Source organism: Muntiacus reevesi, chromosome X (assembly GCF_963930625.1).
Source record: "Muntiacus reevesi chromosome X, mMunRee1.1, whole genome shotgun sequence".
Taxonomy (NCBI): Eukaryota; Metazoa; Chordata; class Mammalia; order Artiodactyla; family Cervidae; genus Muntiacus; species Muntiacus reevesi.
The window spans coordinates 52,163,231-52,187,859 of record NC_089271.1 but is presented as its reverse complement, the minus strand read 5'-3'; the positions used below and the strand labels follow the sequence as shown (position 1 = coordinate 52,187,859).

Genomic DNA, 24,629 nt, shown 5'->3' with positions numbered 1-24,629 from the left:
GCATTTTACCACCTCTGAGCTCTTGCAGTCCTTGTGTGTGTCTCGTCCAGAAACACATCCCAAGCCACCACCACCCTGGCTTGCTCCTACTTGCAAGAACCACCCCACCCCCGCTATTCCAGATTCTGTACTTGCTGACTGGGTTCATGGCCAGGTCTAGCCAGGTCTGTCTATGTTAAGGGCTCCACGGAGCAGTGGTGGTCAGGTTAGTCCTCCCTAATGGCTGAACAGGTTCTTCAAGGATCCCTGACTTTACTTCCCGGGCTGAGGACACCTGTCGCCTAGAGGGCTCTGGACCTGGTTTGAAGAGTACCCTTCGGAGACAGGGTCATGGATAACCACAGGCTGATTCTTAGAAGCCTTAGAAGGCCTGATGTTATCTCTGCACTAGTCTCGAGGCAGTGGCGGCCAACCAACTTCCTAGGAAAGGGGGCGGTGTATTTTTTTAAGGTTACATCTGCACATACAGACATATAAAAACAATGCCGCACAACCAAAACAAACCCGGTTGCTGCGAAAGGGATTCCTAAAACCAGTTTCTTCTCCACACGCGCCCCCCTCGTGTGCATGCAGACCCCGCCCCCGCGGAAGACACGGGCACGTATTTGCATAAAGGGGTACTTGAAACGTTGAGGGTGGTATGCAAATAAGGGCTGGCTCCGATTGGCTGGGGTACAGCAGGTGCTGCGTCCGGATTGATCAAAGCCAAGTGGGCGGGGCCGTCGCCCCGGGCGACTCTCTCGGGAGGCGCGTGCCCTGTCTCAGTAGCGTCAGGGCTGGCGCGCGCGGCGAATCTTAACGTTGCGCTCTTTGCCGGCCCTTCTGGGCCACCAGTCTCCTTACCTTCCATCCTGGCGCCCCCTAGTCCAGGTTCCCCGGACTCACTGCCCCGGGCGTCCACACCCTGCGGGCTCAACGGGCTCAATCTGCGCAGCTCCTCCTCCATGTTGACTAAGCCTCTGCAGGGGCTCGCGGTGGCCCCCATGACTCCTACGCCGCTGCCAGGTGAGAAAGGCTCCCCCTAGTGCAACCAGGCCAGGCGGGCTGCAGTGGTTGAGGGCGACGCGGGGCGGGGGGAGGGGGAAAGGGTCGCGGGTCGCGGCCAGCCTTTGCACGCCGCCACCCTGACTTCCTCGCCTCCGCCTGCGTAGGAGGCAAGGATCGGGAAGCGTTCGAGGCCGAGTACCAACTCGGCCCCCTCCTCGGTAAGGGGGGCTTTGGCACCGTCTTCGCAGGACATCGCGTCACAGACCGACTCCAGGTATCCACCACGAGGGTCTTGGGAGGGCCAGGTGTGTGTGCGGCGGTGGCGGGAGCCCCGGGGCCGGGATGCTAATTGACCACGAAATGAGCCTACACTGTGTGAGTGGTAGGGTCATGAGGGCTGGGATCCGGTTGTTGAGGGTGTCCGAGTGCGCGCGCGCGGACGCACGCATGTGTGTGTGTAAGTCCAGGTGGGTATATGGGGGAAGGGAGAATTTTCAGGGCAAGAATTCTGGAGGTCCAGGGGAGTGAGACTGAGGAGTGGGGGGTCATGAGGACTCTAGACCTTGGGATCTGGGAGAGGTGTATATATATGAGGAAGGTGGGGACCTAGAGCTGAGATTTGGGGGGATTTTGGAGTCAGGTGTCCAGGGTGGAGTCGTGAGGTCCAGGACCCCGCTACAGGGTTGCGGTATCCTGGGGCTAGATAGGAAGATCAAGGGTTTAGGGTGTTAGGAAGTTCAGAACTCAGCACCTGGCGTGAGGGATCCTGAAGCCTGAGAAGGGAGAGCCCAGGGCCACAGATGGTGGGAGAGGTGTACTTGGCTTTGGAGACTTGGAAGGGAGAAGCTTCAGCTCATTTAGGATTGTGGTGTGTTGGGGGGGGCGGGGGGGGTTGGGACCAGAAAGACCAGGGTGAGGGTCCAGACTGGGAGATGTCTGGGAGTCATCTGCTGGCCCCCTCACCTCAGCCTGCTTCTTCAGGTGGCTATCAAAGTGATCCCCCGGAATCGCGTGCTGGGCTGGTCCCCCTTGGTGAGTATCTTTGGAGTCCTTTTTGACCTGGCGACGCCATCTCTGATGGTGGATTTCACCTTGCTATGGTTTGTATGACTCCTTGGGCCCTGTAACGGTGAAAAGAACACTCCTACCAGTCCATGTTTACTCCCCTATGGTGACATCCACACCTCCATACAGTTCTGACTCACCCCTGTTCCCCTAGAGCCCTGGATTCTCCCCTCCCACCCTCCTTTTTCATCCTCCTCCAAACATTGCCTCGGGGGCTGCCCGCAGGGCATGCTGGTGAGAAAAGAGGGGCAGAGGTCATTGGTTGCCATGGTGATGGTGGCTGCTTCTCTTCCACAGCTAGAGCTCTAACGGACAACTGGGCGGGTCTGGGCAAGTTGTAGGGGCTGGAGTGCCCCCTGGTGGGCTATGGGGAAACTGCGCCTGTGCTGGCCGTGGGACTCAGAGGGAGAAGGCGCACCTGCGCAGTAGCGGAATTTTTCGGCCCCGCGAGAAAACCTGTCTGCGACTGTGCGTATCAGTAGATTGGCCGGGAGAGGGCCCCACCTCGGACAGGAGGACTGCTTCTGGCAGTCCATGTGTCCCCGCAAAGCTTCTAGCATGGGGTGGATTTTGTGGCCAGTAACATGTATGCCTTTTATTGAGCACTGACGGTATGCCTCAGATTTTGTTTCGTCATAAAAGCTTACTATGTTCCAAGCTCCACTAAGCACTTGTATTCAACACAGTTCTAGGTGCTTGGTGACAGTGACAAAATATCACATGATGACACTATTGAGTTTTGTTTATGCCAGTTCCTTTGCAATTAATTACTTTTAGCTATTTAACAAAAGTATTTTAGCACCTAGAATGTGCCAGGCACAGTTCTAGACACTTGGCAATATATTAAATTTATTGAGCATTCTTTTTGGGCTGATCCTTTTCTACTAATTGATTTCACCTATTTAACAACTATACCAGGCACTGTTTCAGTGTTTGAGCTGTGTCAGTGAACAAAGCAGACAAACCATTACACAATAATAGTATTTATTGAGTGCTGTGTCAGATCCTATGCTATAAAGTTCTTTTTATCTATTTAACAAACATTTATCAAGCACCTACTGTGTGTAAGGTGCTATTCTAGCTTCTTTGGAGATGTCAGTAGACAAAACAGATAAATTACTACAAAGTAGTGTTCATCAGTTGCTTCTGCTTTTGTTAGGAATCACTTTCATTTATTCTTCAAACATTTACTGAGGAAATTTCCTGGTGGTCCAGTGATTGACAGTCAGCACTTCCACTGCTACTGCTCAGATTCAGTCCCTGGTTGGGGAACTAGAATCCCAAAAGCCATAGGATATGGCCAAAATAAAGAAAAATTTACTGAGTTCCTATTACATGCCAGATGTGCATAGACTTTGGTTTTTTTAATTTTTTTGGTTTATTTTTAAATTAATTTTTATTGAAGTTAGTTGATTCACAGCATGTTAGTTTCTGGTGTACAGCAAAGTGAATCAGTTATACATATATCCACTTTTTAAAGATTATTTTCCCATATAGTTCATTAAAGAGTATTGAGTAGAGTTCCCTGTACCATACAATAGGTCCTTATTAGTTATCTACTTTATATATAGTAGTGTGTATGTGTCAATCCCAGTCTTCCAATTTTCTCTCCCTCACCCCCCCCCCATAGGCTTTGACTTGAATCAACTTCCCAATGGCTATATGAGTTTAAGCCCTTAAAATGAGAGAACTGTGGGCCCAGGAAGGAAGAGGGTTGCTTAAGGCCACATAGTCAGGAGGCTGAGGACCTGTGATTTAAGTTGAGATCATAGATCTGAGAAGTCAGCCTCAAAGCTGCTAGCCTGACATCTATGTTCTCTTTTCTCTCCCTGCTTCCCCCCACAGTCAGATTCAGTCGTATGCCCACTGGAAGTGGCACTGCTATGGAAGGTGGGTGCAGGCGGTGGGCACCCTGGTGTGATCCGCCTGCTTGACTGGTTTGAGACACCAGAGGGCTTCATGCTGGTCCTTGAGCGGCCTCTGCCTGCCCAGGATCTCTTTGACTACATCACAGAGCAAGGCCCGCTGGGTGAAGGCCGAAGCCGCTGTCTCTTTGCCCAGGTAGTGGCAGCTGTTCGGCACTGCCATGCCCGTGGAGTTGTCCATCGTGACATCAAGGATGAGAACATCCTGATGGACCTCCGCCGGGGCTGTACCAAACTCATTGATTTTGGTTCTGGTGCCCTGCTTCATGATGAACCCTATACTGACTTTGATGGTAAGTAAGGCTTCCCTAAATCTCTGGAGGGAGTTTTCACCTTTTCTCTTTTTGGCCTCTTGACTTTTGACCTCCAATGCTGGGGTGTTCTGTAACCCTTGATCTATAGTGTACCTTTATAATGTTCTTGGTTTTTAATATTAAGTACTTTCAAGCCTTGCCCTCTAATAAAACTCCATCCTCTGACAATGCCCTGGTCTTGTTCTGGGCTCTTATTCTGATGAGGGGATCCTATTATTACCCTGAGTAGTCTTTCTGGTAAGGAGGTCCAACTGTATCTTTTAAGTGCTTTTATTCCAATGAGCTTCTATTCTGGTGAGGGGACCATGCTCATATAGTGAGTTCTCTTAATTCTAGTGAAGGGACCAAATTTCTGGAGGGTGGGGTGGGAGAAGGTCATTATCAGAAAATGGTCTAATCTGTGGTTTGCGTGCAGGGACAAGGGTGTACAGTCCCCCGGAGTGGATCTCTCGTCACCAGTACCACGCCCTGCCAGCCACTGTCTGGTCACTGGGTATCCTCCTCTATGACATGGTATGTGGGGACATTCCCTTTGAGAGAGACCAGGAGATTCTGGAGGCTGAACTCCACTTCCCTGCCCATGTCTCCCCAGGTGAGACTCACCCCCTCTAGCCCACCAGCCTTTATCCCTCCCAGGGACTGGTGCCCCCAACTCACTGCTAATCTCCTGTGTGCTTCTGATCTGCAGATTGTTGTGCCCTAATCCGCCGGTGCCTGGCCCCCAAACCCTCTGCCCGACCCTCACTGGAGGAGATCCTACTGGACCCCTGGATGCAGACACCAGCTGAGGATGCATCCCTCAACACTCCCAAAGAGGGCCCCACCCCTTTGGACTGGTCCCTACTGCCCTAGTGCTGGCTGGGGCTCCCGTTAGTTGACATAGTCATCCTGTGGCCATGCCACGGGGAAAGATGGTTTTCTGTTGATCTGGTTTTACAGGTCTCTAAAAATCCAGTGTTAACTAGGGTCAGAGATTGGGGATCAGGGGTAAGAAGACATAACCCAAGTTTGCCCAGTTCCCATTCCAGTTCTTCTAAGGAGTCTTCTTTGTAGAACATATGCTCTCTTATTCTGGAGGGGCTCCTTCTTTGATTTTCGTTTTGCTAAGGTTGTTTATTTGGTTGAGGTTACTTACATTCTGAACCCCCAGGACTCTTATTCTGATGAGTAGTAACCCCTACACTGGCACCTCCTGCTACTACCACACAAACTTAGTTTAAATGCTCTGATTTGGGCAAGGGTGCTTTCCTTCCAATACCCCAGTGGCTCTTATTTTAGCAAAGGGACCCTTTCCCCTAGCCCCAGGTCCCATAGTCAAGCTGCTTGCCTGCCTCAGCCCAGGGTTGTTTATTCTGGGGGAGGTGAGCCCTATTGTTGTCCCAGGGCTTTTTTTGGTGAGGGGACCCTACTCTGTTATCCCAAGTGCCCTTATTCTGGTGAGGAGAAACCCCACTTTCATGATTTGGGAGGGAATGGGAGATGGACACTACTAGAGTCCACTAGGTTGGGGTGGATGGTTTTTGGGGGGAATGGGGTGGGGGAAATAAGTCTTGTTTGTTCTCCTGGGGCCCCACCCTCCATCTTTTTCAGATTCTTGCTGCCTCCTTCTGAGCCAGGGTTGTCCAGTTGCTGAAATGTAAATACTTATTATTGGGGAAGGGGAGCTCCAACTGTTATCTTCCTCTTCCTTCTCCCCCTGCCTGGATTATTTAAAAAGCCATGTGTGGAAACCCACTATTTAATAAACATAATAGAATCAGAAGTGACTGGCCATTTGTAGATGCAGTGAGGCATTCGTGGAGCATCTACTGAATGCTGAACCAAGAGGGAGATGGATTGGATCTCTCCTTTGTCTGCAGGAAGCCTCAGTCTTGTGGTACCATCCTGAAGATCTTTTATGAGTTCCTTTAAGGAGGATCACTTTCCAGGTGGCGCTAGGGGTAAAGAACCTGCCTGCCAATGCAGGAGATGTAAGAGATGTGGGTTTGATCTCTGGGTTGGGAAGACCTCCTGGAGGAAGGCAGGACAATCCACTCTAGTATTCTTGCCTGGAGAATCCCATGGACAGAGGAGCCTGGTGGGCTACAGTTCATAGGGTCACAAAGGGTTGGACACGACTGAAGTGACCTAGCATGCAAGGAGGACCACAAAGAAAAACTTGATTTTCCCCTCAACTTGTATGTAGCACCCAATATGTGCAGAAGGGCTCCTCTGGAGATATGGTAGACATTGAAGATATCTGGAACACACTCTCAAGTCAATGACCAGTTCAGAGGCAGAAAAAAGCCCTTTCCCCCAACCCCAGGGGAGGAAATCCTTCTCCATGGGAGAAGAAAAGTCCTTTTGGGCACTGGTGGGGGTATGGTGGAGGTTGAGCACTGATAGGAATCCTCCTAGCCCTTGTTTTCTAATAACATCCAAGGTGTAGTCACCTGCTTTGCCCCAGCCTTTTCACCTCTCCCTTGTCTTCTTACCTGCTCATCCCTCTAATCCTTAACTCTTGACTTAACTTGCCCTACCCTAATCTTGTCCTGACCTCAGCTGTACCCTTTCTTGCCATGCTTTCAAAGATGTGTGCTGCGTGCTAAGTCGCTTCAGTCACGTCTGACTCTTTGCAACCCTATGGACTGTAGTCTACAAGGCTCCTCTGTCCATGAGATTCTCCAGGCAAGAACACTGCAGTGGGTTGCCATGCTCTCCTCCAGCGGATCTTCCCGACCCAGGGACTGAACCCAAGTCTCTTGGGCTTCTTGCATTGGCAGGCAGATTCTTGACCACATGCCACCTGGGAAGCCCCTAGGAAATTACCTGGCGTCCAGTAGTTAGGGCTTGCTGCTTTCACTGCCTTGGCCAAGGTTCAGCCTCTGGTCGGGGAGCTAAGATCCTGGAAAGGCACGGCCAAAAATAAAGCTAACCTGTAAGCCCCTCACCTCCTGGCTTACCTATCCCCTTCTCACTTATCCATTCTAAATGGTGACTCAATTGTCTTCCCTTCTCAGTCTCAACTCCCTTGTGCCTTTTCACTAGCATATCCTCAACTGCCCTGCTTGCTTATCTGCCAGACCAACACCTGCCACTGACCCCTCTCACTTCCTTTCCAGAGGCCTGCGGTCTCTCCAGAGGGCGCAGGGTGCGGTTGGGGGTGGGGATCTCGCCAGAAGAAGGGAAAAGAACTTCAGGCCTACCGGGAAAGACCCAGGAGTTTTGATGGAGAAAGGGCGGTGCCATAAAGGGCGGTGGCAATAAAGAGCCAAGATAGGAGACGAAGAGCGGAGTCAAAGACGAGGAGACAGAATGAGCTGGTGATATGGGAAGACGAGGGTGGGATTAGTAACGGGAATGGGCCAAAGGTTCTGTAAAGACGGCGGGAAACTGAGCCGGCTACGTGCCCAGTCTCCAGATCCCGGTGGAATTTGGAAATTCTAAGGCCGCTTTTAAAACTAGCGGTCACGACGGACGAGGAGAGCCAATGACGCGGTCGGCCTCTCGCTCGCCCCACCCCCACTGAGGAGGCCCAGAAGCGGAAATGACGAATGCGGAAGTGATCGGCTGTTGCCGAGGGGACGGGCCAGGCAGATGCCAACATGGCAGCTGTTGGGTCTGGTGGTTCCACCGCGACGGCCGGGCCAGGGGCTGTCTCCGCAGGGGCGTTGGAGCCTGGGGCCACGACTGCGGGTGAGACAGGTTGTGGCTGAACGGTCAGCGGCGCGCCGGAGGTCGGGATCTCTAGGGGATTAGAAAAATTCTTCACTAAGGCGAGAGGGAGCATCCCGTATGGACCGACCTATGTGTGTGTGGGGTAGAGGGGAGGAAGTGTGTTTTGGGGGCGGGGCAGAGACCATTCCTGGGAAGGTGTGGAGGTCCTTTCTGCAAATGGAGTGTAGAGACCATTCTGAGTTGGAGAGGGGTATTTCACTTTAAAGAGGCTAAGAACACTGAGACCATTCTCAGGGTGTGTGTTGGGGGGGGGTCCGTCCTTATACACGGGAGACACTTTTCTGAGAGCGGGAGAGTTTTCCCTTACAGAAGAGAGGGTAGTGGTTTCTTCCTTGTAAAGGGACAGGGGCTGTTGTGAGTTAGGGTGGGGAGGCTTTTCCCTTATAAGACTTAGTGCATTTTGAAGATAGGGATGTCCATTATATGGGGAGAAGAACGTTCTGGGGGTCTCTTCCTAATGGAGGTAGTTCATTGTATATTGCAGTGAACAGACAGTTTTCCTTCTATGGCGGAGAAAGGACATTCCGAGGGTGCCAGGCCCTTCCTTATAGCGAGGAGAATTGATTGTGAGTGAGTAGGACAAGCGATAATTCCTTGGCTGGAGGTAGGGGTATGCGGTGGTGGAAGAATGATTGGTGTATAGGGAAATATTTCCTTATATTGTTAAGGGACCCAGACCATTGTTAGTGGAGAAACCATTTACTCTATGGTGTTCAATCCTTTGGACAGTGGAAGAATAATTTCTTGTATTTGTTAGACCATTCTGGGTCAGGGAGGAATCAGTCATCATAGGAGGGAGGGGTTGGAGAGCTCATTCTGAATGTGAGGGAATAGAATAATTTAGATAAAAGAAAGACAGTTCCTAAATCTTTGGCTTGTTCATCCATAAAGTGAGAATACTGATAGTTCCTTTGGAGATCAGAGCTGTGTAGGGGTCTGTTGAGGTGATCTATATAAACCACTTATCCCAGTGATAGGCACCCAGTAACACTCAATAAATGTCAAGGAAGCAGTTGGTATTCTGCCCAGGGCAGGGTTGCTTCTCACCCAGGAGAGGAAGAGAGAGGGCTGAGGTGGGTACTAGGACCTGGCCCACCTATTTCCTGACACCTCAGCAAAGATTCCAGGTATAGGCTGGACAGGGTGAGGCCCACTTCTCGCTCTTCCTGCCAGTGGCTGAAGCAGTGGAAGCTGGCGTAGGGATTGGACCCCCATGGGTCAGAATAGGCAGGCAGAAGGAGGAAGTAGTGGTGGCTAGGAGGATCCTGCTTGATAAAGGAGAGGGGAGAGTGATGGTGTGGTTATGCCACAACAGTTTCTGATCCCTTCTTCCCCCCTTGCTCCTTCCATTCCCCACAGCTCACCGGCGCCTCAAATACATATCCCTAGCCGTGCTGGTGGTCCAGAATGCTTCCCTCATCCTCAGCATCCGCTACGCCCGCACATTGCCCGGGGACCGCTTCTTTGCCACCACTGCTGTGGTCATGGCTGAAGTGCTCAAAGGTCTCACCTGCCTGCTGCTGCTCTTCGCACAGAAGAGGGGTATGAGCCAGGGAGAAGGGTCTCATTGTAGTCTGTGGAGGGTACTCTGTGTGTTTGTGTGTGTGTGTGAACCCACATGGAGGGTTTGCTGGGGGAGTATTTCTGTGTCTATGAAAATTCCTGGCAACTGTGGAAGTGCAGCTTGGCTGCCTTGTACCTCCAGCTATGAGTAGCTGCATCCACATTTTTATACCCCTAACTCCCCAGGAACTGGCCTATAAAACACTGAAGGAGGGAGATGGTCTGTCCCTATAAGGTAGCAGGTGACTCTTACATAATGGTTTATTGATTTCTCTTTAACTTTTCATTATGGAGAATTTCAAATACAAAATCAGAGAAAATGAGGAAATAATAAAATAACTATGTCCTGTCACACAAATTCAACAATTATCATCTCATGGCCACTCTGCAATTAAATAGATAATCATCAGTAATTATCCACTCACTACCAATCTATGTGTCTGTTTACATAACCCCCACCATGTTATATTGAAATATGTTCCACATGAAGAATTATTTTGAAGTAAATTCCTTCTTACTATCTTGAGTAAATATTTTGGTACATTTAAAAAAAATAACTGCAATATCTAGAAGTCATACATCAAAAATTTAATACTTTTTAAAGTTAAATAATCATATACCCAGTCAGTGTTCAAATTTGTAATGATTTCTCAAATATCATAAAAGTTTTAAAAACTTTGTTTGAATCAGGTTTATATAAAATCAGTGCTTTGAAAAAAAATAAAGTCAGTGCTTTGTAATTGGTTGGTGTCTTCTGGGTCTGCTATTTCTAGGTTTCCCTCTCAACTCTTTTTCTCTCTCTGCAGTTAATTTGTTGAAGAAACTAGGTCATTTGTCTTATAGACTTTGGGTAGCCTGAATTTTGCTGAGTGCCTCCCAGTGGTCACATTTCACATGTTCTGTCCTGTGTGTTTCCTATAAGTTGTTGGATTTATTTACTAATTTAATCACCTCCCTAAAGGCCTTCTTCTTTAAAATGTTGTCCAATCATTTCTCTATAAAGGCCTCAAATGTGGCCTTTAGGTATGCCTTAGGTATTTATGCTGAAGAAAACATTCTCACCCATTCATTAGCTCCAGGACACTGGGAGGCAACAGTTTAGGTACTCACCTCCTGTGTTCTTGATTGATTCTGAGAAGGTTTGAGTAAACACTGTGGCAGACTCTGTTCTGGCTTGTGAAGGTAAACATGTTAGCGATGGAGACATAACATCTTGCCCTCAGGGGGCTGGTATTTTAAACAGGGAGAAACAGCTACAGGTTAATCACAGGCTGTCATCTCTTCTCTATGATTTCAGCCTGTCCCCCGCCCAATTTTTATTTTTTTTAGTTTTCTCATCTGGCATGAATGTGTCTATGAGTCACTGCAGAAATATGAATGTGCTTGATTATGGTGTGTAGCCCCACATGTGTGGTGTGTGTTATGTGAAATATATAGCATGTATATCATGTTACCTTTCTAATACTTGGACATTTTTGAACACCCAAACCCCTGGGTGCAGGGGATTTGGGTAAGGGGTTAGAGATCAATAATTACTCCTGGGACTTAATGCCATGAAGGGCAAGGACAGGGTTTTGTGAATGAACATCAGGAGTTCCTGCAATAACCATGTACAGCGGTTGTGGGGTTTTCCCTGAAGAAGGATACTCAGATGAGCCTTAAAAGATGAGTTGCAAAAAAGTGGGGTGAGATTTGTAAAGGTCTTCTTATATAGGAAAGTATTCTCATGAATTGACTGGAGCAGATCCCAGCCACACTTTCTGCTTCATAGTCAAGCCTGCATTCTTCCATTTGACAGGGACAACTGCTTGATGTGTGGGAGGCTGACGGAAAGCAGCGGCCAAGTGGAAGATTGTTCCTGCTCTCAGGCAGCTCTCAGGCTAGGAAGGATCTAGGAAAAGTCTAAAAGCTCAGTCTGAAACAATCCCTCTTGGTAAACAGCCTTCCACCCACCCTCCTAGAGCATCTACTTCACAAGCTCCTAGTTAGTGATGATAGTTTCATTGCACACACTGCACTGAGGGCTTGCCCTGGGGCTTTGTGCCAGGGAGGTAGGCTCTAAGATGAGTGATGAAATATGGTCTGTGGTTCCCAGACTGAGTATCCAAAAGGCTTGCTGGAGACATTGTACTGTAGAGAAACTGTGAGCACAGACCTCATTCTAGCCCTCAGGAAGTCAGTGTGGTGGGGAGACACAGGACCAGGCCCACTCCTGTCCTTTAGAGGATCCCCATCTTTTGGTAGTCAGTGCTAAAAAGGGCTCTCTTCCCTCCATCTAGGTAACGTGAAGCACCTGGTTCTTTTCCTCCATGAGGCTGTCCTGGTGCAATACATGGACACACTCAAACTTGCAGTGCCCTCTCTCATCTATACCCTGCAGAATAACCTCCAGTATGTTGCCATCTCCAACCTGCCAGCTGCCACTTTCCAGGTGAGCCCAAAGCCCAGCATGGCCCCAGAAGAACTGGCTGGGGTGGGGATATAGGATGTTGGGGAGGAAGTACTGCAAAGTGCAGGGGCTGTGTCTCCTGTGGAATGGCCTTGGCTCTTCCTCAACCTCAGTTTCCTCATCTGTGAGAACTGGAAAGGGAAACAGTAATAGTAGCTACTCACTGGGATGCTGGAATGATTAAAAGAAATAATATCTGTGAAGAGCCCTTGGTTGGTGATGGATAAGCTTTAGGCTATTTACAGGTGGCCTCTTTAATTGGTTAAAGAGCCTGGATTCTGGCGCCAAGCTGCCTGGGTTCAAATCCCAGCTCTGCTACTTTCCAGCTGTGTGATATTGGGCAAGTCACTTAAGCTCTCTGTCTCATCTTTAAATTGGACATTGCAATAGTACACTTCTTGTGTGAGGATTAAATGAATTCATATGAAGTGCTTAGACCCACACCTGGCACACACAGTAAGCTCTATGTAAATGTTTACTGATGTTATTTCATGATGGATTCATTTGTATCAATATGTATTTATCAAGACCTCCCTCATCTGGATGTTTACAACTCATTTATTACGTGCTGTGTGAGCTACTTCCAATATGTCAGTCGTATTTACAGATGATTATGTCAGGGCTCAGATAAGGCAAGTGCTTCGTCCCTTTTCACACAGCTGGGACACAGGGTTGGGATGTGGACTTGGTTGTGGCCCGGGGCATCCTTGCACAGCCATCCTCCAGTGTACTTTCTGGGAGGCACCTCAGAGCTGTGTAGTCGCATCCCAGTCAGTGGCCAGTGGCTAGATATCTTTGCTGTTTTTATGGTCATCTACTTACTCTACCCTGTCCCTCCATGGTGCCTGGGGGCCCACAGTGGGCGCCATCCCCCATGTGCACATGTGTGGGGGTCGGGATCAGCCCTCAGTGCCTCCCACATGCCACTCGCAGGTGACGTACCAGCTGAAGATCCTGACCACAGCACTGTTCTCCGTGCTCATGCTGAACCGCAGCCTCTCCCGGCTGCAGTGGGCCTCCCTGTTGCTCCTCTTCACTGGCGTCGCCATTGTCCAGGCACAGCAAGCTGGCAGTGGGGGTCCACGGCCACTGGATCAGAGCCCTGGGGTTGGCCTCGCGGCTGTGGTGGCTTCCTGTCTCTCCTCAGGCTTTGCAGGTGTCTACTTTGAGAAGATCCTCAAAGGCAGCTCAGGCTCCGTGTGGCTGCGCAATCTGCAGCTGGGCCTCTTCGGCACAGCCCTGGGCCTGGTGGGGCTCTGGTGGACTGAGGGCACAGCTGTAGCCCGCCGTGGCTTCTTTTTTGGGTATACACCTGCTGTCTGGGGCGTGGTGCTCAACCAGGCCTTTGGTGGGCTCCTGGTGGCTGTTGTCGTCAAGTATGCTGACAATATCCTCAAGGGCTTTGCCACCTCCTTGTCCATTGTGCTGTCCACTGTTGCCTCCATCCGCCTCTTTGGCTTCCATGTGGACCCGTTGTTTGCCCTGGGCGCGGGGCTGGTCATCGGTGCCGTCTACCTCTACAGCCTGCCCCGAGGTGCAGCCAAAGCCATAGCTTCTGCCTCTGCCCCCACCTCCGGGCCCTGCACTCACCAGCAGCCTCCCGGGCAGCCACCGCCACCACAGCTGTCTTCCCACCATGGAGACCTCAGCACGGAGCCCTTTCTGCCAAAGTCAGTGCTGGTGAAGTGAGGGCTGGTGGCAGCGATGGGGGGAGACAGGGAGGGACTCTGGGTGGAGGGTGTTGGGCATCTGCAGGATTCAAGTTGCCACTGGGGCCTGGCTCCTCTGGGGTTGGAAGGGTCTTTTCTTCCAGGTCACTGAAATTTCCGGAAGGGTGTGGGACTAGGGCAGGGCATCACATAAACCCTTCCGTGTAGCCAGGGGTTTTTAGAGCTGCCTCCTCTGCCCCAGTCTAACCCCTCAGCCAGAGGTGTCCTGTCTCTCAAGCCTGGGAGAGTCCCAGCAATCCCTCCACCTTTGTAGGGACAAACTGGACAAAAATTCTTCAGCTCTTTAGTAGTGACTGATGCCTACCTGTGGGGTTCTGATTCCCAGAGCTCGAGGCCTTCTCTCCTCCCTGGCAACTACACTGGATCATGTTAGCAGCTCAGTCTTTTTGTGGCCTTGGGGCAGCTTCCCTGACACAGGGACTTGAAAAGGGGCCTTTTATGAGCACCTAGGGAGAGAGGAAGGGGGATGAGAGCTGAGATTTTTGCATCAGCCCACTCAGGGGGAGGGTGCAGTAGGAGCCATTGGTTTGTAAGTGGTTTGGGGGTTTGTGGTGTAATCAGATGAATGATCCAGGGTGTGGGAAAAAAAGAAGGAAGGTCCTTGAAGTGGCCTAGTCTCATGGAATCTAAGACACTGTAAGTTGCTGGATGTAGGGTTATTTTCTGAGACATCTGGAGAGGAAAATAAAGCTGCCAACCACAATTGTGATACCCCACTGGCTGTATGAGGCACCCTTACTTCATGTGGAAGGGTGTCTTTAAATTGCTGACATGTGGAACCTGCCCCCCTGCACTCCCCAAAGCTTATTAACCCCTTAACTGTCTCCCAGGGTGTGTGGGAAGTATGTGTGTGCATCTGTTTGTGAGTGCGTGCGTGTGCTTGCACATGAGAGATGCCTGGGCTGTCTTTGCTATATGTACATAGGGCCATTGGATCTTTATTTTTGATTAATTTGTTCTGATTTTTTGGTTTGTTTTTTAAGGGACTGTAATGAACAATGTCAGGATACCCAATGCCAAATAAAGATATTGTATTTATTTAGTCCACGTGTAGCTTTCTGACCCAGGGGACCCGCTCTCTCCGCGTGGGCTGTTACTAACCTCGGACTACCAGCCTCACTAGTCACCCTCGCTTGCTCAGGATGCCCACCTGCCAGCCCACCCCAGCTCTCTTGTGTTTTTCTTTCCTTCCCGTTCCCACCACAGGTTGCTCACCAAGGTGAAGGGCTCCTAGCCGCTGGGACTGAAGACGCTGGCCTGGCCTCACTCTCCCTTGTTGCCCTGGCCCAGCCAGGACCAAACTTTCTGATCAGTATTAGTGGTGGGGAGAGGTAGACACTGAATCCCCTGTCCCCACCACCCTCTCCCATGCAGGGCTGACATGACTAAATGAGGGCCCAGACAGGACCCAACCACCTCAGCCTCCAGCCCCTACCACCCCCATGTCCCTGCTATCCCTACAGTATTTCTTAGGTGAGTTTTTGTAAATAAAACATGCTTTGCATCTTGCTGGTTTGGGTTGGGAAGTCTCAAAAGTGTGAGAGAGAGAAGGAAGCACTCAGGTCTCTTCAGCATGATCCACTGAAAAGCTTTTATTAAAAACCCGGGCGTGGGTGGGGGTGGGGGGAGGTTCAGTCCTGCTGCTTGGTTCGGGAGGCCTCGGCATTGGCCCGAAGAACAGCCCCTGGGGAGGGGTAAGGGCGCTGCTGGAAGAGGGGCCCGGCTGCTGTCGTGTCTGCACCGGTCTTGGCCTCATTCCGCTTGGGAAGTCCCGTTGACCATGTGCCCCTGGGGAGTGACAGAGGGTCAGGGGTGGAAATGTCTATATATGTGTAATATGTCAGGCACCCTCACCCCCAACAAAGGGGGCATGGAGATAGTGATGATAGAGATGAAGGGGGAAAGGAGATAGTGAGGAAGAAAGGAATGATCAGTGGTGCAGTGAGTCAAGGAAAAAGGAAGGGGTCTTGGGTGGTCGCTTACCGGGGTGCATCTGAGTATGAGCTGGGGTCCATGGGGTCTAATTCTTCATCCTTCCGGCTTGCTGCTGTGGAAGTACGTAGCAGAGTGAGGTCTTCCACAGGGGCACAAGGAGTCCCGTGTCACCGAGCTCTTCCATCCCCAGAAGTGGAGCCTGTGGTTGCCAGGCCCCAGGCTCTGGCACTCACGAGAAGCCAAGTGAGGGTTTCCTTACACTGTGGGCCCCTGGTGCCTCCCCGCCCCGCCTCACCCCAGCTTACCCTTCTTGCTCTTGGGGTAGGGAGCCAGCTCCTCCCGGCGATGGTGGCGCCGTTCTTTGCTCTCTTCTCGGTCGGCCTTGTCATACCCGCGGTCCCGGTCCCGCTCTCTCTCTCTATCTACCTTGTCATAACCACGGTCCCGGTCCCTGTCAGACTTCTCATGGTTCCTCTCTGACTTCTCATGGCTGCGGTCTGACTTCTCATGACCTCGGTCTGATTTCTCGTGGCCACGGTCTGATTTCTCATGGCTCCGATCCAGCTTCTCCTCAACATCTGGGGACACGAAAGCCTTGTGATCCTCCTCCCACCTCAGAACTCAGCAGCCTCAGCCTCCAGCAGCCTCGGCCTCCAACAGCCTCCCCTGCCTGGGCTGGGCCTTCTGGTCTTATCCGCCCCTCCTTGATCCACTAGAAGGCCCTGAGGCACCCTTGTATCTGCCAACTCACCTGCATTACTGCTCCTGAGCTTCTTGGCGGATTTGGTAACAACAGAGTTGGGGTCGTGTGGGGAAAGCCAGGACACAAGATCTGTGTCCACATTCCAGTAGTAAGGAAGTCCGCTGTGAGGCAGTGGGGGGTGGGGAAGAGAGGGAAGGAATGTCATAGATCTCTCCTTGTAGCCTCAACCCGTCTCCCCCCAGTCTCTGCCTATACCTGCCCCATTCCAGGAACCCACAGGGAAGAGCCCCACCCCCAGATCTCTTCCCCAGTGGCCCCCATTTACCCCTACCCAGGGATAGCAGAGGAAGGGTAGAGTCAGAAGTTAGCTCTTCCTCCTCACCCCCATGTCGTCAGGCTCACCAGGAAGGGTCAAACACCTTGTACCAGCTTGGTGGCAGGCCCTCCAACCGGGTAGCCTCATAGTCCACAGGATCATCGTCATAGTCCTCAGCAATGATCTCTTCCTCTGGTTCTGGCAGGACAAGGAAGGGAAGAGGACAGCAGTAAGGACCAGGGAGATTCCCATCCTGCAATCAGGGCCTGGAGAAACACACTCACATTCACATGGGCTATGTGTGTGTGTGCACACCAGGTCTCACATGCTAGAGCAAATACTGCTCATGTTCCAAATCCAAGTATCTGAATATCAGGATTTACCAAAAAATTTACTCAAATCTGTTCTGTTTACAGGTACTGCTACCCAAACTTATCTGGTTTCAGACTTTAGATACATTTTTTAAAAAAGTATCCATATTTATTCAGCTTCTGAGTTCAAATAGTATGTGACACTGTACTATGCAAATTTGGATAAAATGAGTTTCAACAGCAAGGGGTTTACCTAAAAATATGTCCAAATCTATTCAGCTTCCAAGGCTGGCAAATATGGGGTTTCTGACTTCTATATATTGACTAGCAAGTTTGGACAGCAAGGGATTTATCCAAATACTTCTCTGAATCTGTTCAGTTCCTAATGCCTGCAATAGTTGTCAGCTACTATCAACAGAATAAAGAATGGTGTATGAGTACTTGGACCTCAGTAGTCCTATCACAGATTTCACCCATGGATATAGTTAACAATGAAATGTATATGTCAGCAACAGCATAGTGCCTGTCACACAATAGGCCCAAAATTGATGTCAGCTACAATCATTAGTATTGTTAGTAAGATACATACAGTTAGTACAGGGCCTGGTAGCAAACAGCCTTAAAACAAATATATCAATATCATTATCAGTATTATTAATAACCAAAGATCTTTGTTTGGCACACAACAGGCTTGTAATAGATGTCGCTTATCAATAAAGTGAAAATAAGATGAGTTTTCTAGTACCTGGCACACCTTAGCCCAAAATAGATGCCAGCTTTTACTATTATTGATAAATAAGGTATAAATACTAGCAACATCAGCACAGTAGGCCTAAATGATAGATCCTATCATTACTTTATATACTGTTAACCACATGTGTATGATAAGCACTTAAGTAGGCTCAAAATACATGTCAACTATTGACATGGTGAACAATAAGATATGGACAATGCACACAGTGCCTAGTTCCACAGCAGATCTGAAATAATGTTACCTACTAGCATAGTACAGAACAAAGTATCAGCACCCTGCCACCATACTTGGCCCACAGGAAGCTGCCATAGGTGTCAGCTTACTATTGCTATCCTTATTACACTTCCAGGAATTAACTGATGGGTTAAACTTTGGCTACAGAAGACCCCAAAATACACATCAACTGTCAGTATTAAGGATGAAATGTCTATTCCCCCCCTCCAAAAAAGAAATGTCTATTCCCCACCCCACCTCCCCTCCTCCTCATAGGACAGGAATAGGGGTCAGTAATACGTATTGTTAACAAGGAAATGCCTGCCGCCCCACTGCTTGGTGCACAATAGGGCCATGCTAGATAGATATCAAGTGGCAGTATCCACAACAAAGTGCCTGTCAAGCCCGGCACATGGTAGGCCTCTCTTCTCTTAGTTCTCTCACCGGGCTCCAAATGTTTCAGGATGCCTCTCTTGGCCAAGCGGGTCTGCAACGCAACGGGCAGCGGCATAGTGGATGGCAGACAGGCCTAGGGAAGGACAGACAGACTGAAAAACAGCTCAGATGAGGACTGAATCTGGTTACAAGAGTAACCAAGCGCCACCCCGCAGCATGTACTCAATCTGCACCCCCACCTACCCATCTACACTAGAAGGGAGACAGACCCTACCCGCTGAAAGGTGGAAGGGGTTGTAAACAGCAATATCACCAACACTCTCACCAACTCTGCTCTCCCAGGCCAGTGGCTCCAGCACCGGGTTCCCGTCCTAGGCCCAGGCTCCGCCCATTGCCCAAGGGGCCAAGCGCGGCTCCCCCGCGACCCAAAATGGTTTCACCCAACGTCCCCCAAAGACTGCTGGGTGGGAGGAACCAAAGCGCTGGGATGGGGGAGCACAGTGTAACACTTCCTCCAGCTCCAAAAAATGCACCCACCCCAACATTACCAATGCAATCACGCAAGTAGTGGACGACTGTCCAACTGGCCACCTCTCTCTCGTCGTCTCTATGAGCGCCAGGACCAGACGACTCTCTTTTCCCAAAGCAAAGAATGAGTTTCTCTCTCCCCGAGTTTAGAGGTAACTGGGCAACGCTCACATAGTGAAAAGATGACGCAAGCCTACCTACCCAATGAGAGTGCGCTTTGGTCTGAAGTCTGGCGAAACAACCGAACCGCTGCCCTGGGATAGGTGGAAAGCTCAGGCGCCTGTATACGTTTCCAGTGGGGGTGTGGCCCGGCAGGGGTTTAGCGATACTGCGCGGCCGGACGCCGGCGCCATGGAGGAATATGCTCGGGAACCTTGGTACAGCGAGGGGCCTAGGTGTCGGGACTGTTGCCGCGGCGCCACGGCCAGGGGTGGGAGGTGGGTGGGGGAGGCACGGGCCACACAGCGCCACGTCCCAGACTCGGAAGACATTTAGACTTTTGTTGTCTTCTGCTCCTCTCCACTTGGTTTCTAGGGCTCCGTTAAAAGGGGCCACAATTGTGTGCCTGCAGGAGAAGGTGCGGTGGAGGACGGACCACTCCATGTTTCCCTTGATTCCGTACCTCCCAGTCCCTCTGTCAAAGACACGCTGGTCGAATCCATTCCAGCCAGGGGGTGGTGCGGTGTTGAGCGGAAATCCCCTGGAAAAACGCATGGTTTTTCCCGGGCCGCTTTGGTTAATGGTGGCGGGGCCTGGATGAGCGTCCAGGCCATGACCATGATTGTGGTCATGGAGGGGTGCTGGGTCCTCCGCACGGTATGTGCTTGATTTTTCCCAGTTGTGCGAGGGTGAGAAGGGAAGAGGGCGTGACTTTGTTGGACGTGCTCATTGTCGGAAAAAGGGATGCGACCCCATTCTGCTTTAGGAAGTGCCAACAACACCTGTAGCTTAATTCAAACGTGCCAGTTCCTTGCCTCTCATCAATTCATTTAATCTTTGATAGTAGTCAAGGAGTTGGTTGATTCCTTGGTTGGCTGTGAAGGGGAGGAGTGGACAGGGCCAAGACTGATGTTTTTCCCTCTTCGCATTATTTTTTGCTTAAATGAGGGGGGAAATAATCCCAGTATTATCTGAAGTGCTAGTTCTCATTTGGGTGACGTATTGCTCCCAGTTGGAAAGAGATTTTGTGACTTGGCATGAGGGAGCGCTCTCATTAACCTCATCCTCCCCTTCCCGCTTGCAGCCCATGGCGAATTGTGGATGATTGCGGTGGAGCCTTCACTATGGGTGTTATCGGCGGTGGAGTCTTCCAGGCCATTAAGGGCTTCCGCAATGCCCCTGTCGTGAGTCCTAGCCTTCCCTGGGTGCTGCTGAGGTCCTACCCTGACCACATGGGATACTGTTCTGAAACTGCTTGGAACTGCCAGTCACGTGCACTTATTCATTCTGGTGTCTGCTTACCTACTGTGTGCCAGGCTTAGCTCCAGGATCTGGGAGTTTGGAGGAACTGCAAACATGACCTCTGACCCTCACCCTGCTGGAGCTCTTCCGGAAATGCTGTGCTGTCAAAAGGGTCATAAAACCAAAAAACCTAATTGTGTGCAAAGTCAGTCAGATTTTACCTAGAGTCAGATTCTGGGTGGGAAGCCTGGGAAAAGGGAAGTGACAGTTTAACTGGCAGGAGGAGGACAGCCTTAAAGTTGAGCAAATGCTTTTAATGTAACATAATCAATTCTGTCTGTCTGACAACACTCCCCTTTTCCCATCTTGGGAGATCTCATCAAATGTCATGACTTTAAATGCCATCCACTTGCCAAGGTCTCTGCAATTTCTCTATCTAGCTCTGTACCTCCTCTCAACTCCTGGCAATCTCTTTCCTGAATCTTTGTCCAGGTTTTTCCCTCTCATCCTCAAGGTCTCAGAACAAATGCCCCCTTCCTTTTAAGAGACCTTTCCTGTCCTCTCAGCCACTGTCATAGCTCTTTATCTTTTTTCCTCTAGGGTCCCGATTGCTTCCTGAAGCTATCTTGTTTATCTGTATCCTTATTCAGGATCTGTCTCTCCCACTATAATGTGAGCTCTGAGAGGGTAGGGGCCAGGTTTACCTTGTTCACTGCTGTATCCCTGCATATACCATGGCGCCTGGCACATCAGTGCTAAGTACTGAATGAATGAATAACTTCCTATCATAGCTCTGGGAGCACTTGTAGTGGGCCCTAGTTCTTGGCCACTTCTCCACATCTCTACCCTTGAGGCTCTTAACAGGTTTCCTGCCTCCATTCCTCTTAAAAACTAGAAACCTTATCTGCCAGTGACCTGAACCCTGCTCTGACTCCCTATCTCCTCACTTTCCCTCAGGGAATTCGGCACCGATTGAGAGGCAGTGTCAATGCTGTAAGGATCAGAGCCCCCCAGATTGGAGGTGAGAGGTTTGGGGAGACAGGTGTGATAACAGAGTTGGGGATGCTTGCTCCTTGGAGTCTTAGACTGCAAGTTGAGGGTCCAGATTCTAGCCCTAACTCTGCCTGGGGCTTCCTGGGGGGAGTGATATTTCTCAGTCATTTCATACAGGTGAGTTCTGGAGTTTAAATCCAGGCCCTGGCTCTTCCCTGATGTCTGTATGACCTTGGGCTAGTGGCTGGAACCTCTCTGAACCTCACCTGTAGTATGGGAATGATAAAAACAGTAACCACCTCAATCAGTTTTGTAGTTTATGTAACTTACATAGTACTTACTAAGTGCTGGTTGCTTGCTAAGCACTTTGACAATATTAACTAATATAAATTTTCAGAAGTCCAGTAACATCCAGTGTGTAGATCAGGTCGTGGCACATGGTAAGACTTCTGTAAATATTTTAACTATCATTGTTAACTGGCTCTCCTCACCCATTTCCTTCTCTCTGAAACCCAGGTCAGATTCCAATTCTATGTGGTAGTTAGGATGGTCAGAGTTGCTCTGTTAAAAGCCATATAGACAGGAGTTCCCTGTTGGCCTAATGGTTAGGATTCTGGGTTTTCATTGTTTTGACCTGGGTTCAGTCCCAGGTTGGGGAACTGAGATCTTGAAGGTCCCATGACAGGGCCAAAAAAAGCCACGTTGAAGCAGACAAATCTGCTTGTAACCATGTATCTGCTCGCTATGAAGGTGAAGGGAGTGCTGATGGGGATTATAAAGAGCTTGAAGGAGCTACCACAGGGACAGATGGAGATTGTCCTCTAGGAGTTTGCCATCTGCCTTTATGTCTGGTTATTCTCCCCAGTCTTTGCCACAGTATTCAGGCCCTGGGAGTCCCTGAGCCATGGTTTCTCAGGACTCCCTATGGACACTGATTAGGCTTTGGTTCCCCCACAGGTAGCTTCGCTGTGTGGGGGGGCCTGTTTTCCACCATCGACTGTGGTCTGGTGCGGCTTCGGGGCAAGGAAGATCCCTGGAACTCCATCACCAGTGGCGCACTGACTGGGGCTGTGCTGGCTGCCCGCAGTGAGTATCCCAACCCCAGGCCCCAGCCTCTTCCACCCTGTTCTGCCTGTTCTCACCACTCTCCACCCCCCCGCCCCCTTCTTTCTCCAGGTGGCCCATTGGCCATGGTGGGCTCGGCAATGATGGGGGGCATCCTGTTGGCCCTCATTGAGGGTGTTGGCATCCTTCTCACTCGCTATACTGCCCAGCAGTTCCGCAATGGTGAGTACCCAGTGAAACTGGTCAGGGAAAGGTGGGAAACGCTCTGTCTTGTCTACTCCACTCACGTTTACCTGTTTATCTCCTCTCCAGCACCCCCGTTCCTGGAGGACCCTGGCCAGCTGCCCCCTAAGGAGGGTACCCCAGGCCCAGGCTACCCCAGCTATCAGCAGTACCACTGAGGAAGTGACCACCTATCACCGCCACTGTGGGAGCTCCTCCTTGGTCCCCTCCCCGATGATCTACCTCGAAGGGAGGGCTGGCTCCCAGTTGGCCTATGGGACCCTTGAGAGGGCCTCTATCTGTTCTCTTATCCCAGGTTGGGGGTGGGGCACCCCAGCTGCCCTGATGGATGGGTCCCTTTTCTCTCAGGGCACCCCAACCCCCACTCACATATGTAACACGCTGTCACCCCAATCCCTTTGCATGGCACTCTGATGAGTATTTAAAGCCAGTTTTGAAAATGCTTGTGTATGTACTTCTTGAGCCACCCCTAGGAGTCGCTCCCTAGGACAAGGGGCAGAGCCCTCTTCAGGGATGTGGGAACCATCACATTTGGAGTCACACAGAGAGTCGTCTCTAATAAAGGTTTGTGGATGAGTGAGTAGGAGGGGGTCTATGAATCAAGATGGGAATAGTACGTGAATAAGGATGTGCGGGAGCCAAGTGGTGAATCACAAGCAGACAGAAGAGGAACGGGCTTAGAAAAAGAGTGAACACAGGTTGCTGGGGTGGAGGAGGTGGTTTAGCATGTGGTACCTCTGAGCCCTCTCCTCTGTGTCCCCATTGCCAAGGCTGAGAAATCTGACCTAACAACAAACAGTCTGCCTAGATAGCAGTCCCCGCATTTGTGAAGATAATTCCCCCCTCCATGTGGCTTCATCAGGGACCTGGGATGGAAGTAGGGATCCAGGAGACCCAGCTTCCTTGAAGAAGGTACCTTTAGTTTCCTCTTCTGCACCACAGCCGTATTTGTGCTCTGCGATGCTCACTGTTGTCAGTATTTAAGAGTAACACAGAATAACCAGAAAATGAGTTTTCATTTGGGGGTGGGGTGGGGATTATGGGAAAGAGAACTTCCTGGATAGACATTGGCCCCAAACACTGTCTCTTGTGTGCAGACACCTACATGTGTGGGGCAGACGCCTCCACTGGGGTTTAGATGGCCTCATGGGAGACACACAAACTGTCCCTTTTGTGCAAGCCATTGCACAGAGGTGGCAATGCTCGCTCTCTCTCAAACAAAGTCACTCCCTGTGGGTGCAAATGCTGAGTTCTCAGGCCTCCTAAGGCCTCAGCAAGAACCTAGTGATCCTTGATGGTGGTAGAACTGCAGCACTCCTTGATGGACTCAGTGCCAGGTATGGGCTGCCGGCCCCGTGCCTGTAGCTCTCAATGTCACAGTAGGGCCCTAGCCTTGAATTTAGAGACTCTACTACCACGCCCCCCCCCCCCCCCCCCGCAGCAACAGAGCTGCCGGTGCAGGACCCAGTCTCCAGCCAGACCCAGGGTATCTCCGTCTGCATCCCTGTAAACATAGGCCACTTCTGTCGGTCCTGCCCATTTGGTGCACCTAGGCCTCACACTTCCTGACTTCCAGACCCCATTCCCTGCTGTTTCCAGACCCCACCGTACTCCTATCAAACAGGCATGCTCTAGCTCTTTTGAGTGTTGTTCTGTCAGCCCTCTGTAATGTCCACAGACATCTCCAGGATCCTCCCGCTCTGGTCCACCCTCTCTCCCACCCAGCCCTCTTAGCCTCCTGCAGGCCCTCTGTGTATCAGCTCCAGCTCTTCTGAGGCCCTGCCCCTGCTGTGTCTCCCTCAGTACATTTCAGTTCAGTCACTCAGTCATGTCCAAGTCTTTGTGACCCCAGGCTTCCCTATCTATCACCAACTCCCGGAGCTTGCTCAAACTCATGTCCATTGAGTTGGTTATGCCATGCAAACGTCTCATCCTCTGCCGTCCCCTTCTTCTTTTGCCTTCAATCTTTCCCAGCATCAGGGTCTTTTCCAATGAGTCAGTTCTTGGCATCAGGTGGCCAG

The 24,629-nt window shown here is 50.7% G+C and overlaps 4 protein-coding genes across 13 annotated transcripts; 3 read left to right on the top strand and 1 right to left on the bottom strand.

Moving 5' to 3' along the window:
- The first annotated feature begins 671 nt into the window (after nucleotides 1-671).
- Nucleotides 672-6,053, top strand: PIM2 (Pim-2 proto-oncogene, serine/threonine kinase). Its single transcript, XM_065914792.1, has 6 exons — nucleotides 672-1,005; nucleotides 1,152-1,261; nucleotides 1,969-2,019; nucleotides 3,898-4,270; nucleotides 4,707-4,883; nucleotides 4,980-6,053. Exons 1-6 carry the CDS (start codon nucleotides 945-947, stop codon nucleotides 5,141-5,143), a joined length of 936 nt encoding a protein of 311 aa, XP_065770864.1. The 5' UTR covers nucleotides 672-944; the 3' UTR covers nucleotides 5,144-6,053.
- Nucleotides 6,054-7,778: 1,725 nt separating this feature from the next.
- On the top strand, nucleotides 7,779-15,222 carry SLC35A2 (solute carrier family 35 member A2). 6 transcript variants are annotated; one of them, XM_065916265.1, is made up of 5 exons: nucleotides 7,779-7,966; nucleotides 9,368-9,550; nucleotides 11,851-12,002; nucleotides 13,544-13,690; nucleotides 14,957-15,222. In XM_065916265.1, exons 1-5 carry the CDS (start codon nucleotides 7,876-7,878, stop codon nucleotides 15,083-15,085), a joined length of 702 nt encoding a protein of 233 aa, XP_065772337.1. In that variant the 5' UTR covers nucleotides 7,779-7,875; the 3' UTR covers nucleotides 15,086-15,222. The 6 variants fall into 6 exon arrangements, with proteins under 6 accessions (XP_065772337.1, XP_065772335.1, XP_065772332.1 ...); XM_065916260.1 differs by having other exon boundaries at nucleotides 7,805-7,975; nucleotides 12,954-13,690; XM_065916261.1 differs by having other exon boundaries at nucleotides 7,824-7,966; nucleotides 12,954-13,690.
- A 93-nt stretch (nucleotides 15,223-15,315) lies between these two features.
- On the bottom strand, nucleotides 15,316-19,059 carry PQBP1 (polyglutamine binding protein 1). 5 transcript variants are annotated; one of them, XM_065915355.1, is made up of 7 exons: nucleotides 18,927-19,059; nucleotides 18,427-18,511; nucleotides 16,791-16,902; nucleotides 16,437-16,549; nucleotides 15,991-16,263; nucleotides 15,734-15,797; nucleotides 15,316-15,538 (listed from the first exon to the last, which is right to left on the bottom strand). In XM_065915355.1, exons 2-7 carry the CDS (start codon nucleotides 18,491-18,493, stop codon nucleotides 15,382-15,384), a joined length of 786 nt encoding a protein of 261 aa, XP_065771427.1. In that variant the 5' UTR covers nucleotides 18,494-18,511; nucleotides 18,927-19,059; the 3' UTR covers nucleotides 15,316-15,381. The 5 variants fall into 5 exon arrangements, with proteins under 5 accessions (XP_065771427.1, XP_065771431.1, XP_065771430.1 ...); XM_065915359.1 differs by lacking the exon at nucleotides 18,927-19,059 and adding an exon at nucleotides 18,653-18,853 and having other exon boundaries at nucleotides 15,734-15,794; XM_065915358.1 differs by lacking the exon at nucleotides 18,927-19,059 and adding an exon at nucleotides 18,622-18,838.
- Nucleotides 19,060-19,166: 107 nt separating this feature from the next.
- TIMM17B (translocase of inner mitochondrial membrane 17B) lies at nucleotides 19,167-23,050 on the top strand. The gene is made up of 6 exons (XM_065915508.1): nucleotides 19,167-19,283; nucleotides 20,150-20,249; nucleotides 21,265-21,328; nucleotides 22,258-22,386; nucleotides 22,477-22,587; nucleotides 22,678-23,050. The coding sequence occupies exons 1-6, from the start codon at nucleotides 19,258-19,260 to the stop codon at nucleotides 22,764-22,766; spliced, it is 519 nt and encodes a 172-aa protein (XP_065771580.1). The 5' UTR covers nucleotides 19,167-19,257; the 3' UTR covers nucleotides 22,767-23,050.
- Nucleotides 23,051-24,629: the final 1,579 nt, after the last annotated feature.

What these genes read in the sequence shown, in the direction of transcription:
- PIM2 (XM_065914792.1), top strand. Translation starts at nt 945, where the DNA reads ATGTTGACTAAGCCTCTGCAGGGGCTCGCGGTGGCCCCCATGACTCCT. An exon ending in GACTCCTACGCCGCTGCCAG is followed by an intron (nt 1,006 to 1,151) that starts GTGAGAAAGGCT and finishes CCGCCTGCGTAG; the next exon opens with GAGGCAAGGATCGGGAAGCG. An exon ending in ACCCTATACTGACTTTGATG is followed by an intron (nt 4,271 to 4,706) that starts GTAAGTAAGGCT and finishes GTTTGCGTGCAG; the next exon opens with GGACAAGGGTGTACAGTCCC.
- SLC35A2 (XM_065916260.1), top strand. Translation starts at nt 7,876, where the DNA reads ATGGCAGCTGTTGGGTCTGGTGGTTCCACCGCGACGGCCGGGCCAGGG. An exon ending in CACGACTGCGGGTGAGACAG is followed by an intron (nt 7,976 to 9,367) that starts GTTGTGGCTGAA and finishes CATTCCCCACAG; the next exon opens with CTCACCGGCGCCTCAAATAC. An exon ending in TGCCAGCTGCCACTTTCCAG is followed by an intron (nt 12,003 to 12,953) that starts GTGAGCCCAAAG and finishes TGCCACTCGCAG; the next exon opens with GTGACGTACCAGCTGAAGAT.
- PQBP1 (XM_065915355.1), bottom strand. Translation starts at nt 18,493, where the DNA reads ATGCCGCTGCCCGTTGCGTTGCAGACCCGCTTGGCCAAGAGAGGCATC. An exon ending in CTACCCCAAGAGCAAGAAGG is followed by an intron (nt 15,798 to 15,990) that starts GTAAGCTGGGGT and finishes GTACTTCCACAG; the next exon opens with CAGCAAGCCGGAAGGATGAA. An exon ending in TCATACTCAGATGCACCCCG is followed by an intron (nt 15,539 to 15,733) that starts GTAAGCGACCAC and finishes GTCACTCCCCAG; the next exon opens with GGGCACATGGTCAACGGGAC.
- TIMM17B (XM_065915508.1), top strand. Translation starts at nt 19,258, where the DNA reads ATGGAGGAATATGCTCGGGAACCTTG. An exon ending in GAATATGCTCGGGAACCTTG is followed by an intron (nt 19,284 to 20,149) that starts GTACAGCGAGGG and finishes TCCCGCTTGCAG; the next exon opens with CCCATGGCGAATTGTGGATG. An exon ending in GCTTCCGCAATGCCCCTGTC is followed by an intron (nt 20,250 to 21,264) that starts GTGAGTCCTAGC and finishes ACTTTCCCTCAG; the next exon opens with GGAATTCGGCACCGATTGAG.